The sequence below is a fragment of the Aspergillus eucalypticola genome (assembly GCF_003184535.1).
Source record: "Aspergillus eucalypticola CBS 122712 chromosome Unknown BO83scaffold_14, whole genome shotgun sequence".
Classification (NCBI taxonomy): domain Eukaryota; kingdom Fungi; phylum Ascomycota; class Eurotiomycetes; order Eurotiales; family Aspergillaceae; genus Aspergillus; species Aspergillus eucalypticola.
Genome location: NW_020290288.1, coordinates 533,879 through 546,106, shown reverse-complemented (window position 1 = coordinate 546,106; position 12,228 = coordinate 533,879). Strand labels below are relative to the sequence as shown.

Sequence of the window (12,228 nt, the reverse complement as noted above, 5' to 3'; positions counted from 1 at the left end):
AATTATATATAAACTTCTTCAGGTTTAAATTCCGCTTTGATGACAATTCTAATATACATCTGGTGGCAGCTTTTACAATATCCTTTGGCTAAAGTCTTCACATCCCTGCAACAAGGCTGGACGAACCCTACAACTTCAACCTAATCATAACATAAGAGCGGCGTAAATCATTGCTGTAGAACACATCCAGTCATTTCGAATAATTATGATATTATACTAAGTGTGAAGGTTTCGATATCAAAAAGGTATACTGTATAAACGACATGAGCCCTGAACAGAGTTGCAAGAAAAAGATGGTGTAAAAGTGAGGATAAGTGAACGGCACCAAGGATGAACGAGGTAGTGTTCAGGAAGCAGCCGATCCCTACCACCTGGAAGCGAGAACATATATCCGAAGGAATCTATAAGATGGAACAATAACACCGTCGCTCATGCATTTTCAGACTGTAGAGTTTGCTGTAGATAATTGGTCAGCATTTATCCAAAGTGAAGTGAAAGGAGCTTGAGGTTGCACATACCACCAGCCAATCCATGCCTTCGTTAAGACCTTTACCGTCGATAGCAGAGCATGCGACGATGCTCCAGTTTCTATCCCGTAGCTCTCCCAGCTTGAGAGCCTCTGATATCTCGCCGGCACCTTTAGCGCCAGGCTGGTCCTGCTTATTGGCAAATACCAACAGCGCCGCATCACTAAGCTCCTCCTCATTCAGCATGGCCGCTAGTTCGTCGGCAGCCGTACTGAGACGTTCAATATCTGTGGAATCAATGACGAATATGACAGCAGCGGTGTTCGCATAGTAGCAGCGCCAGTAGGGCCGAATGGACGTTTGACCTCCGAGATCCTGGACGACAGCGGTACGTCAGTAACCCCAGTTACTCTCTCTCCTTGCCAAGGGGGCGTCCATAATAAAGTTGCAGCGTTTACTCACCCAGACATTGAAATTCAGGTTGCGATACGTCACCGATTCCACGTTGAAACCAATGGTTGGTATCGTAGTAACAACTTCACCAATCTATTCCTGGCACATCAATAACGGCCTCTAGCTGACAGTCGAGCAGCTCTGCAAGACTATACGCACCTTGAGTCTGTATAGAAGGGTTGTTTTTCCGGCGTTATCCTAGAGATGGGAGCGCGGGTTAGTATGAAGCTCGCTAGTAGCTGGATGCCTAGTGCCAAAACATGGATATACCTACCAAACCGAGGATGAGGATGCGAATCTCCTTCTTCGTCCAGAGGAAGGACCACATACGAGACAAGGAGCCTCCCATGTTGACAATTTTTAACAGCGACAGGAGCAGAGTAACACTTGGACAGAGGGGGGGCCGCGGAGTTGGACAAGAGAATGACGGACTAGCGAGAGATATTGCGGAGGGAGGGTTCGGGCGTCGAGCGGTGGCGGAGAGGATGCGGCGAACACGAAAAGGACTCGCTCCGAGCAGAGAGCACCAGCCAAGGGGATGTGAAGAGATGTAGCAGGTCAACGAAGGGTCGATTTAACGGAACTGAATAAAACACAGCTTGACACGAGACAAGGCCACGATCAAGAGCTGACTAAATGGCATGGAGGGATGGTTGGTGGCCATCATTGGCCCGCGGTCTCCTGCCGATCGGCCTGGCCCAAGCTCAAATCAACTAAGGATGGGCTTGGATGGGGATGCGGTTCACTACCGCTCGCTCGCCGGTGTTGGTTTCCCATCATTCACATTGTCGTCGGATTTCTGCCTCTCCTTCCCTCTCTCCCAGCCACGACACCTTTCGCTCCATCATCCCTCTTCACCTCTTCCCCACGCGCCACCTCACCGTTGGGATGCACCTGATCTGAATCCGAATCGACTCCTTCCGACATCCTTCGCGATCCGCTCGCGATTTGACCCGGTCAACTTTCTCTCACTCACACCCTACTCAGAGATTACCGGCTGCCGGTCTAGCAACACATCATGGTCGGAAAGAAGTCTGGAAAGGCTCTCCTTCGGGATGAAGGTACGTGTTCAGCGGTCCAATTATCGATTATGCCTTCTCTGCTAACACGCCTACTCAGGCCTGGAGCGGACCGATAACAATATGGAACTCTCCAGCTGGCCGCAGATTCCTCCTATCAATCAGAAGAACTACTACACGTACGTCGCTATACCTCTATCTTTGATACGCACTGTTACTACTACAGCTGCTGCTGCTGGGAATGCGCCCTCTATCATCCCACCTTCAACGCTGACAATCATTTCCTTCATAGAGACTATCTGAAGCGCGATGACCAGTATCTGGCGTTCAGACTACAGAATGAGGAGAATCGAAATCGTATGGCAAAAACGGCCAAGGACCGCGATCGTGCCCTAGCCATGGCAAAGGCCAACGACCTAGGGCTGCCAGAAGCAGATGCGGAAGATGGCGATACCAACATGGAAGATGCGGAGGACACTGCTACGGAAACAGTAGGCTCAAAGGTTATTGTTATCCACGTGGGTAGTCAAAACCTGCGAATTGGATTGGCCAGTGATGCTTTGCCTAAGACTGTGCCAATGGTGATTGCGCGGAAGGCTGCTTCCAGCGAGTCCGAAGACCAAGAGGAACCTTGTCCCAAGCGGCTGAAACTGGACGATGGTTCAACCATGGACCCGGAGAAGATGTTTGGCCCTGAGGTTTGTTTCTCGCCTACTCTAGCTCATTGTCTTGGCTTCTAACCCGTCACAGTTTGCTTCCCAGTATACGACGATGTCAGCGGAGCTCAAAACCCACATGCGACAGAACAAGCGTCGAACACTGCCAAACTCCAAGGAAATGGTCGTCAACTTCAACCGGAGGACCGTGCCAGAGACTATTTCAGAACACAACGATCCCATGCGCGTGGAATGGACCGAGATCCCTGACCCGGCACCCGAATACATCGTGGGACAAGCGGCCCTGAGGATACCCGATGATTCGAAGCCTCGCTATAAGCTTTACTGGCCAATAAGGCATGGCTGGTGCAATGAGCGAGATTATGATAATAAGCGGCTTCTCTTCCTTGACATCTCCCTCATCTTGGAGGATGCTTTCAAGACCCAACTGGGACTCACCAGCAAGAAGGATTGGCCTCAGTACTCTTGCGTCTTCGTTATCCCTGATATCTACGAAAAATCTTATGTCACCCAAGTACTCGAGTTGCTCATGAGAGAGTTCGCCTTTGCACGAGTTTGCTTCATCCAGGAAAGTCTAGCAGCTACGTTCGGCGCCGGATTCACCTCGGCTTGCGTCGTCGACATTGGCGCCCAGAAGACATCCATATGCTGCGTCGAGGAAGGCATGTGCGTTGAGAACTCTCGCGTGAACCTAAAGTTTGGCGGGTTGGATATCACTGAAGTGTTCATAAAAATGATGCTTTACGACAACTTCCCTTACTCAGATATCAACCTCTGGCGCCGATACGACTACCTGTTGGCAGAAGAGCTGAAAAGGAACGTTTGCACCATGAATGAAGCGAGTGTGTCGGTACAAGTTTTCGATTTCCATCTCCGCGTTGCTGGTCAGGATACCCGGAAGTACTCTTTCAAGGCTTACGACGAGGTTCATCTGGCGCCGATGGGCTACTTCCAGCCGACCATTTTCGATCACTCGCAGAAGCTCAAGGGACGCAGAAAGCTGATTGCCCGCTCGGTGGATATCTACGACGGACAGCCTAATGACCCGACATCGGCCGCCCAATCACTTATTCTTTCCAGCATCGCTCCCCCTCCCACTAACGGCCAGTTGAACGGTGATGCGCAGTCGAACAACGTGGACGTTCAGGCTACCCCCAGCCGGGCTCAGCAGTTCAATGCCCTTAGTCGCGTGCAAGAGCTTGAAGCAACTCCACAATCTTCAGTCGCTGGCTCCCCTGCGCCGGAAGCAGTCGGTACACCTCAGGCCGGCGCTGCTACCCCTGCCCCGAGCGGGCAAGGCCAGAGCACGTCGCAGCCCCGTGGGCCGACTGTTGAAGAGAGGGACGACATTCTCCCCGTATACCCTCTGGACAATGCGATCTTGACCTCTATCGCTCAGGCAGCTCGATCGGATGAGCGTAAAATGCGAGACTTCCTCGGCGGTATCATGGTGGTTGGAGGTGGAAGCTTGGTCAATGGATTCCACTCGTTCCTAGAGGAGCGTCTACAGGCTTTGCGACCAGCTTTCGCTAAGGAGATCATGATTGGCACACCGCCGCGAGACCTTGATCCGCAAGTTGTTGTCTGGAAGGGAGCGAGTGTCTTCGGCAAGTTAAGCGGAACGAATGATAGCTGGATCGGCCAGCTGGAATACGACCGACTGGGGCATAGGCTCATGGCATACAAGTGCATGTGGGCTTACTGATCTTCTGCCTTTCCCAGAGGGCTATGGCTATTCCTGATCTGAAAGGTGGTGTTGGTATGACACGGGAACACTGACACAAATCTTGTAACTCTATTGAATTTTAAGCTAGCTTTCTGTTTGATCCACACATATCCTGCAGCCTAGAGTTACAGGCATCAAATACGAATAATGACAAGTGAATGGAACATTCTGTAGTATGATACAAGATTCACGCCAACTTCCTTTTAGACTGCAATCCAACTATAACTGCCTGCATGCTCGGAGCATCCTTTCTCCGAACCTTCATTCACGTCGACTCACGCTAACTTTGCTAGTCAGGCGGTAAAATACTGCAGAAATGAGCCGGCCACCCCCATGTAAGTTTATCCTGCATCTTGATGCTCGCAACCGTGCATACTGTTTTGTCGGTGCTCACTGACTGCGTTATCGCCTCCTTAAGCTCCCAGGGAGTTTATAGTGACTCGTCGGCCCCGGAGAACTCCTGGTTATCTTGTGCCTACCTCTGAGATTCCCCCGCTTACCCTCCCAGAGCCACGTAAGTTTCAACGAGCTGTCGCCGCGCGCGCAAGTTGGGAGCTCCACTAAAGTGTGTTACAGTGTACAGATCACCTTCCTCTGACGACGCTGAACCAAAGGAATTGGTGCTCTCCGAGTTCCGAGCGAGCATGTCGAAATCCAAGGACAGCAGCTCCTCCGGGGGCTTTCACCAGGAGTACATTGCTTCTCTCCGCTACCGAAATGACCTGCCGCCTCCGGATATGCCCCCGAAGTTCCTCGATATCCCACATGAGGGCTTGGACCGTTTCTTGACCCCGGGATTTGCCTCCAATTTGGCTCGTCGCGAAGAACCTAACATTGATGTTGACGCGGAAGGTGGTATGCCAATCGACTTGGTCGGTATTCCCGGGCTTCACTTGGGTGATGAGAGCGGTATGTATTTCGGCTTGCATGATCTGATCTTTATTAAATTGGCGGCTGACAATTGTTGGAAATCCAGCGATTATGGCTCCTGAGAACCCGGAACCCATTGACCAGGCTGATTTGGCGCTTCTGATGACGCCGGAGCAGCTGAAGAACCCGGCACCGAAGAATACCAACGTCAGTTTCCTTCGCCGTACGCAGTATATTTCCGCCGGTCTTCGGGCGCCTGATGGCCCCAAGGTCGCTCCCATCCGGACGAAGCGCGGGATAGACAAGACCAAGTCGCAGGATGACCCGACCTACATCAAGAAATACCTCCAGAAAGGTTTCGATATTGCGTATCCTCACAGCAAGCACGTCGGTGAAGATACAGCTAGCAAGATTAAAGGCCACACTCCTACGAAAATTGAACACGATGCATGGGCCCACCCAGTGCACCCTGATAACCCTAAGCTGAAGCCTGTCGGATTCTATCCGCTCCTCCCCGATCTGGAAGGATTCCCGGACCCGGGTGGTTTTGTCCAATTCAAGTTTGACAAGGCGCCTGTTCAGGATGTTTCAGGGAAGCGAGACAAGCGCATGGATGTGGCTATACTGCTTCCATCGGCACCAGAGGAACGCGTTTGCCAAGAGCACAACACGAAGGCGGCCTTGTATAAGACGAACCCCAACCTGTACCCTGACCCAGGTCCTATCCCATGGGATTACGATCTCTATCTGCCTGAGAAGAAGGATGCGGCCAAGAATGTTTCGGCAAGTCTGCGCATCACCAACCCGGACCGCGATAACGAAGCGCTGTACACTCATGACGGAGCCGACAATACCAAGTTCCACCGCTTCGACCGTGTCCGCACCTACGCTACGAGCGCTCAGACTTTGGGCAACGACCAGAAGCAGAAGGACATTGCATTGACGCTCTTTGACCCGGAGGAAGTGAAGGATGGAAAGCGCGACGGTCTCGACTCAAGGCAAAGGGCCGCGTACTACTACCCCATCCTCGGAAAGACCCGTCTCAAGCCTGAGAGAGCCCGCACCATCGCTCAGGCCGGTCTGGCACCTACCCGTCCGAAGACCAAGGAGGATCAGGTCGATCAGATCCAAGTGGTGGTGCGCGATCCCGACGAGGCCGAAGTCTACAAGCGCTCTCTGCACAGGGCCGCCATTGACCCGAAGTTTGCCGAGTCGATGCCTCCACCCCCCGAGAATCCGGAGAACGATGCTGAACCTGCCAAGCAAGAGGAAGACGAGGGTGAGCACGACGTCGACCGTCAGGCCTCGCCTGAAGACGCGCATGACGATGCTGGCAATGATAGCGACGAGTAACTGGCTCAATCTCCTATCATATTGCATCCTCTATAGGCGCAATGACGGCGGCAGGCATGCCTTCCTGAGTGTAACTTTTGCCTATGCATTACGGTTTACATACCCTTTCATTTGTCATTATGCTAATGTTCCTTGGACTTGTTCACATTGCATGGCCGTCTCCGAAAGGGGTCCGCGTCGCCAGTCGCATTGATGGGCTGGTTGGCAGGTATCGGAGTCGAGGCAGCAAAAGGCGTTGTGTGGCATGATCATCTGGAGTTACGTAGCGAGAGTTTGGTTCTTTTTCATTGTTGCGGCCGTGCAAATGCACAGAAACAGGCTGCCCTGGCGATTGATGTACATCCCGTAAATACTAGTCAACAATCTATGATCCTGCACGAAGAACACGCTCCGTTTTGTCTGTCTTAAGTTTCTACGCTACACCGCCCGGTTTGTTGGTTCTGCCGGCTAAACACTTGACCGCCTCGGGACGTTGACGCAAAAGAACCGGATATTCAAGACGCTCGGAGCAACGTCCATCCACACCGGCAGCTTTGTCTTTGCTCGACCTGGCGGCGTAATTGCGGCATCTGTGGCTGCTATTTCGCTAGTTTGGTGGAATTGACCTGCAATTGACTGACATTGAATGGTGAGTCGCTGCCATGATCGATCGAATCGGCTGTTCTTCGGCATAGCAATTGTAGCAAGACATAGTCTTGACGAGCACATACTAGTGCTTCTCCAAGACCCAATTACGCTTGACTACCTACATACTATGCATCCTTTTGAACACACCTAAACTAACACCTTGCTAGGTCAATCGCCCTACCCCTCACAGTCACTATTACTAGACTCCGCCCCACCACAATGGCTACCAACGCAGTGGCTCTGGCCTGGAGATCCGCAGGCCGCAGAGCGCCTGCACTTCACACTCTTCGCGCTACTCAGCGGCCCTCGATCCTCCACCGGGAGTCTCTCCTCCGTCAAGTCCGCTATTCCTCGGACGCAGCATCTCAGACCAAAGAAGCAGCCAAGGAGACCACCGCGCAGGTCACGGAAGCCGTGAAGGAAGCTCCCAAGAAGACCGGCCGCAAGCTCAAGCGCACCGTCTGGGGCACCTCTCTGGCCCTGACCCTCCTCGCCGGATTCATCTACGGAACGGACACCCGCGCCAGCGTGCACCGGTACGGCGTGGTCCCTCTCGTCCGCCTGCTCTTCCCCGACGCCGAAGATGCGCACCACTTCGGCGTGGACATCCTGAAGACCCTCTACAAGTACGGTCTGAACCCGCGCGAGCGTGGCGACCCCGACAGCGATGGTGCTCTCCTAACTGAGGTATACTCCCCCTTCCCCATCCCTCCCGACCTCACCCCCCATACTCACCCACCACCGCAGGTCTTCGGCTACACCCTCTCCAACCCGATCGGCATCTCCGGCGGCCTCGACAAGCACGCCGACATCCCCGACCCTCTATTCGAACTCGGCCCCGCCATCGTCGAGGTCGGCGGCACCACCCCTCTCCCCCAAGAAGGCAACCCCCGCCCACGTGTCTTCCGCCTCCCGTCCCAGAACGCCATGATCAACCGCTACGGCCTTAACTCCAAGGGTGCCGACCACATGGCGGCAGTCCTTGAACAGCGCGTGCGCGACTACGCCTACGCGCACGGGTTCGGCGAGCACGAATTGGCCGAACAACGGGTCCTGAACGGCGAAGCCGGCGTGCCTCCAGGAAGTCTCCGCGAGGGCAAGCTGCTCGCCGTGCAAGTCGCCAAGAACAAACTCACGCCGGACAACGACATCGAAGCCATCAAGCGCGACTACGTCTACTGCGTTGACCGTCTCGCTAAGTACGCCGATATCCTGGTCGTCAACGTCTCCAGCCCGAACACCCCTGGTCTTCGCGACTTGCAAGCCACGGCGCCTCTCACTGCTATTCTGAAGGCCGTTGTCGGCGCAGCAAAGAGCATCGATCGCAAGACCAAGCCCTTCGTTATGGTCAAGGTTAGTCCGGACGAGGACGCAGACGAGCAAGTCTCCGGTATCTGTGACGCGGTGTGGGGGTCCGGTGTTGATGGTGTGATCGTGGGTAACACCACGAATCGTCGTCCGGAGCCGTTGCCGAAGGGGTTCACTCTTCCGCCCAAGGAGCAGGATGTCCTGAAGGAGACAGGCGGGTTCTCTGGGCCGCAGTTGTTTGATCGTACGGTAAAGCTGGTGGCGAAGTATAAGAGTTTGTTGGATGCTAGTGCTCCTGCTGCTTCTGCTGCTGCGCCTAAGGCGATTGAGGCGGCGGAGCCGGATGTGGAGAATGTGCCTCCTACTGTGAGTGAGGCTGTCGAGGGGTTGCCTGCTAGGAAGGTTATCTTTGCGTCTGGGGGTGTGACGAACGGAGCGCAGGCGAGGAAGGTCCTTGATGCGGGAGCTTCGGTTGCGATGATGTATACGGCTATTACGTATGGGGGGTTGGGGACGGTGACGAGGGTGAAGGAGGAGATGAAGGAGAAGAAGTAGAAGGGGAGGTAAGTTGGTAGCTAAGTACTAGATGTGTGAGTTCTAAAAGGAGCGACCGGGTTGACTGGGATGGGTGGTATTTTAGGAGGTAGGCGTAGATTAGGAAGGACGTGATATTGTAAATAGAAGAATAAGAGTATTTCATCATTCTAATGCTATTGACACGATATAATTTCATGGAGCCTATTTAGTTCTGAGTTATTATGGCATAGTATCGAAATATACTGTTTAGCTGAAGGTAGGTAAAGAAAATGGTTTGCTGTAACTGTTCCTGTTAGTCCATCAATGTTGCAAGTCAGTAGAAGTAGGGTAAGTCCTCCAGACGAACGATAGCTTCAACTGCCGTAAAGGTTAGTCACTATAGTTAGTATTTCTGAGCCAATACCTAGCTGCTGCTGCATCAAGTTAGCTCCCTGGCTAGGTAGCTATGCAGCGGATGACGTGAACGACCCTGTGCCTTGATAATCTGGCAGCCATTAGTGCCTCTACCCTGAGGCGCATGAATGCCACATCATCATCATCCTCATCATCAGTCTATTCATTCTCATACGACAGCCATTAACAGCACACCAAGCCCCTGACTCCTAAACCCTCACCGAAAATAGACCACCTTCAGCCCCTTCCAGGATCTAGACCGAGCTCGCACACGTTGCTTGCCAATTCAAGCTTCCCAAATATATTTAGATTTAAACTACCGACCGGTTTGGCAGTAAGCGATCAGATAAAGTGGGCCCCCTGGTCGGGTCAGGTGGCCGCAAATGTCACACGTGCAGCGGAATGGAGGGGAAGACAAGCTGGTCATGCAGCCCGCCGAAATTTTCTTCAACCTCACGCGGACTCGAGCGGGCAGGAATCCATCTGGGCCCAGATCGCTGGGAGCGGAGATCCCGCAAGCTTCGAGAAGCTCTTCACCGACTCGGTTGTGATCCACAGTCATCCATGAATCCCTCTCACTCGGGAGATGGATCAAGTCGGCATTGCCTGTTTCGAAATCCCATTCCTCCATGGAAGGAAATGAAGGCTTAAACGATGAATACTGCTCGGGTTTGCCTGAACAGGATACCCGACGATGGTGGATATCACACAAAGGTCTTGGAAAGGGGCTGCTAGCAGTCTAAAAATTTTCTGTTCTTCCGCGTGATGCCCATTCTTCCCCCACATCTAGCAGTAGTAGACACTAGTAGTGTGGTTCATGATGTACTATGTTTGGTTTGGTGTTTTGGTATCGTCCGAGAGCGTAACCCGAGCCTGCATCTGCCGGAGCAGCAGACCGATGATCAAGCCAACGTCTCTTCAACCTCCCTGACCACCTTGCGGACCCCGTCGACTTCGTGGGCGAATCGGCCCAGGAACATGCCGTCGACGGCCTTCCCCAGACCGCCCGGGCCCCACAGCCCCGGTCCGGCACTTCCCCCGTACAAGATCCGGACGTCCCCCACGCGGGTGCCAATCACCGCCTTGATGCCCTCGACCACCGCCGATATGTGATCTACACCCGCCGGAGCGGGCTTCCCAATTGCCCATACTGGTTCGTATGCAAAGATGACTGGTGCCTCCGCCGGGATGGCCTGGAGTACAGCCCGAATCTGGACCTCGCATTCGCTGACGGCCTGTCCAATGGCTTGCGAGGCTACGGGGCCAGGAGCGGTGACCTCTCCAATGCAAACCAGCGGAACCATACCTTGTGCGCATGCAGCGGCAGCTTTGAGGCCAGTCTGGTCATCTGTCTCACCAAAGATGGCGCGGCGTTCTGCGTGGCCAAGTTCGACAATGGACACCCCCATCGAGCGGAGCGCCAGCGGCGAGACTTCTCCGGTGTAGGCGCCGAGGGGCTCCCAGAAGCAATCCTGAGCCCCAAGCAGGAATGGAGCCGGCAGTGAAGGGGTGTCATCCTTTGGTAGAGTGGATTCCCATGCCTTGATGATATCCGCACAGGGGTAGATAGTCAGAAAGTCGGGGATGAGGGCCAGCAACAGCTTGGAGCGGTTCTCCGGGCGGACAATATCATTTTTGGGGTCGAGCAGGGCCCGGCAGTAGTCGAGCGTACGGGTGGGTGTGAAGTACATCTTCAACGAGATGATGAGCAGGTTCTTTGGGAGAACCGGATAGGCTTGCTGGGACGCCATATTGGGTGGTTTCAGGCACCGGTGTGATGAAGGGATGGAACCGGTGAATGACGGTCTTCGAAAGTAATTCCCTTGCAATCAGAACACGATCAATCGGTCTCCACTGATATAGACTGGCGAACGAGGTTAGTTGTCTGAAACCTGAGACTACTAAACTCCACTATGATAATGAGGGCACCCACTCGAGCGTAGAGTAGTGTGTTGATGGGGAAGGATATTGTGTGACGGCTGCTGGGTCTGAGATTCGATCGAAAGCGTTAGAATCGAGAGAGGCTGGATTAGCGTAACAGAATAGCTCAGGAGGAGACAAGGGAGGGTAAAGAGGGGCGGTGCCAATTAGTCGACCACGGAATTAGTAGCCATGCTGTGCCGCGGACGATTTCATTGGGGCCTAGTTTAGCATGCAACCGGTTCTCCCTTCGCAGTTTAGTGTTGGGAGGGAAGAAGAGGAGACACGATGATCGGCCCACGCGAGGTGCATCTGCCATCTCCATCCGCTGAGGTCAGCACCGCCGTGGGAAACCTGGGGAATGGCGGGTGATTTAGTGTGGGTATTCTAAGAACCTTGATACTCTATCAGATGTTGTCGGAAATGGGTAAATTAACAGTAGGGGAGGAAGAAAGTACGAGGGGTGCAAGCCACTCTGCACATTAGAAAGAGGCTTGAATGAGAAGGTGGGAATAACGCGAGTCGGGCGAGGGAACCAAAACACACGCAAGAATCTCGGCTTGCAGGACAGCAGAGCCTGCCTGATTGAGACATACGTAGTAGAATGGAAAGATACAGAATCGACCGGAAATGAAGTTGTTCCCAAAGACAGCTTCCGACTGGTCCGCTTAGACCTCATCGGTTTCCGTGATACAGTAAGTTACCCGGGGGTCTCTGGATCCCCTGGAAACGGTATGACTTGTCACTTTCCATCGATCGGACGTCAGCGGGCCACCAATAATAGCCAAAGTCCTATCAGAAGCCAGTAAAACACTAGTCGAGTGGGGATGGTGGGAAGTGGTGGGGCGTGCAGTTGTAACCTCGTTTGGACTTCCGAG

General features: G+C 53.5%; 5 protein-coding genes across 5 annotated transcripts; 3 read left to right on the top strand and 2 right to left on the bottom strand.

The window, feature by feature from the left end:
* Window positions 1-31: 31 nt before the first annotated feature.
* On the bottom strand, window positions 32-1,695 carry BO83DRAFT_379017 (ADP-ribosylation factor family protein). Its single transcript, XM_025531403.1, has 5 exons — window positions 1,195-1,695; window positions 1,080-1,118; window positions 930-1,013; window positions 519-842; window positions 32-456 (listed from the first exon to the last, which is right to left on the bottom strand). The coding sequence occupies exons 1-5, from the start codon at window positions 1,267-1,269 to the stop codon at window positions 430-432; spliced, it is 549 nt and encodes a 182-aa protein (XP_025387619.1). The 5' UTR covers window positions 1,270-1,695; the 3' UTR covers window positions 32-429.
* Window positions 1,696-1,706: 11 nt separating this feature from the next.
* BO83DRAFT_46815 (putative chromatin remodeling complex subunit (Arp8)) lies at window positions 1,707-4,371 on the top strand. Its single transcript, XM_025537376.1, has 4 exons — window positions 1,707-1,981; window positions 2,040-2,118; window positions 2,232-2,637; window positions 2,690-4,371. Exons 1-4 carry the CDS (start codon window positions 1,939-1,941, stop codon window positions 4,319-4,321), a joined length of 2,160 nt encoding a protein of 719 aa, XP_025387618.1. The 5' UTR covers window positions 1,707-1,938; the 3' UTR covers window positions 4,322-4,371.
* Window positions 4,372-4,658: 287 nt separating this feature from the next.
* On the top strand, window positions 4,659-6,943 carry BO83DRAFT_408716 (uncharacterized protein; the record flags this gene model as incomplete). Its single annotated transcript, XM_025534071.1, has 4 exons — window positions 4,659-4,677; window positions 4,761-4,856; window positions 4,919-5,251; window positions 5,319-6,943. The coding sequence occupies 4 exons, from the start codon at window positions 4,659-4,661 to the stop codon at window positions 6,563-6,565; spliced, it is 1,695 nt and encodes a 564-aa protein (XP_025387617.1). The 3' UTR covers window positions 6,566-6,943.
* Window positions 6,944-7,381: 438 nt separating this feature from the next.
* BO83DRAFT_379014 (dihydroorotate dehydrogenase 2) lies at window positions 7,382-9,208 on the top strand. The gene is made up of 2 exons (XM_025531402.1): window positions 7,382-7,879; window positions 7,940-9,208. Exons 1-2 carry the CDS (start codon window positions 7,412-7,414, stop codon window positions 9,053-9,055), a joined length of 1,584 nt encoding a protein of 527 aa, XP_025387616.1. The 5' UTR covers window positions 7,382-7,411; the 3' UTR covers window positions 9,056-9,208.
* Window positions 9,209-10,196: 988 nt separating this feature from the next.
* BO83DRAFT_46730 (triose-phosphate isomerase) lies at window positions 10,197-11,411 on the bottom strand. Its single transcript, XM_025537375.1, has 2 exons — window positions 11,364-11,411; window positions 10,197-11,294 (listed from the first exon to the last, which is right to left on the bottom strand). The coding sequence occupies exon 2, from the start codon at window positions 11,179-11,181 to the stop codon at window positions 10,333-10,335; it is 849 nt and encodes a 282-aa protein (XP_025387615.1). The 5' UTR covers window positions 11,182-11,294; window positions 11,364-11,411; the 3' UTR covers window positions 10,197-10,332.
* Window positions 11,412-12,228: the final 817 nt, after the last annotated feature.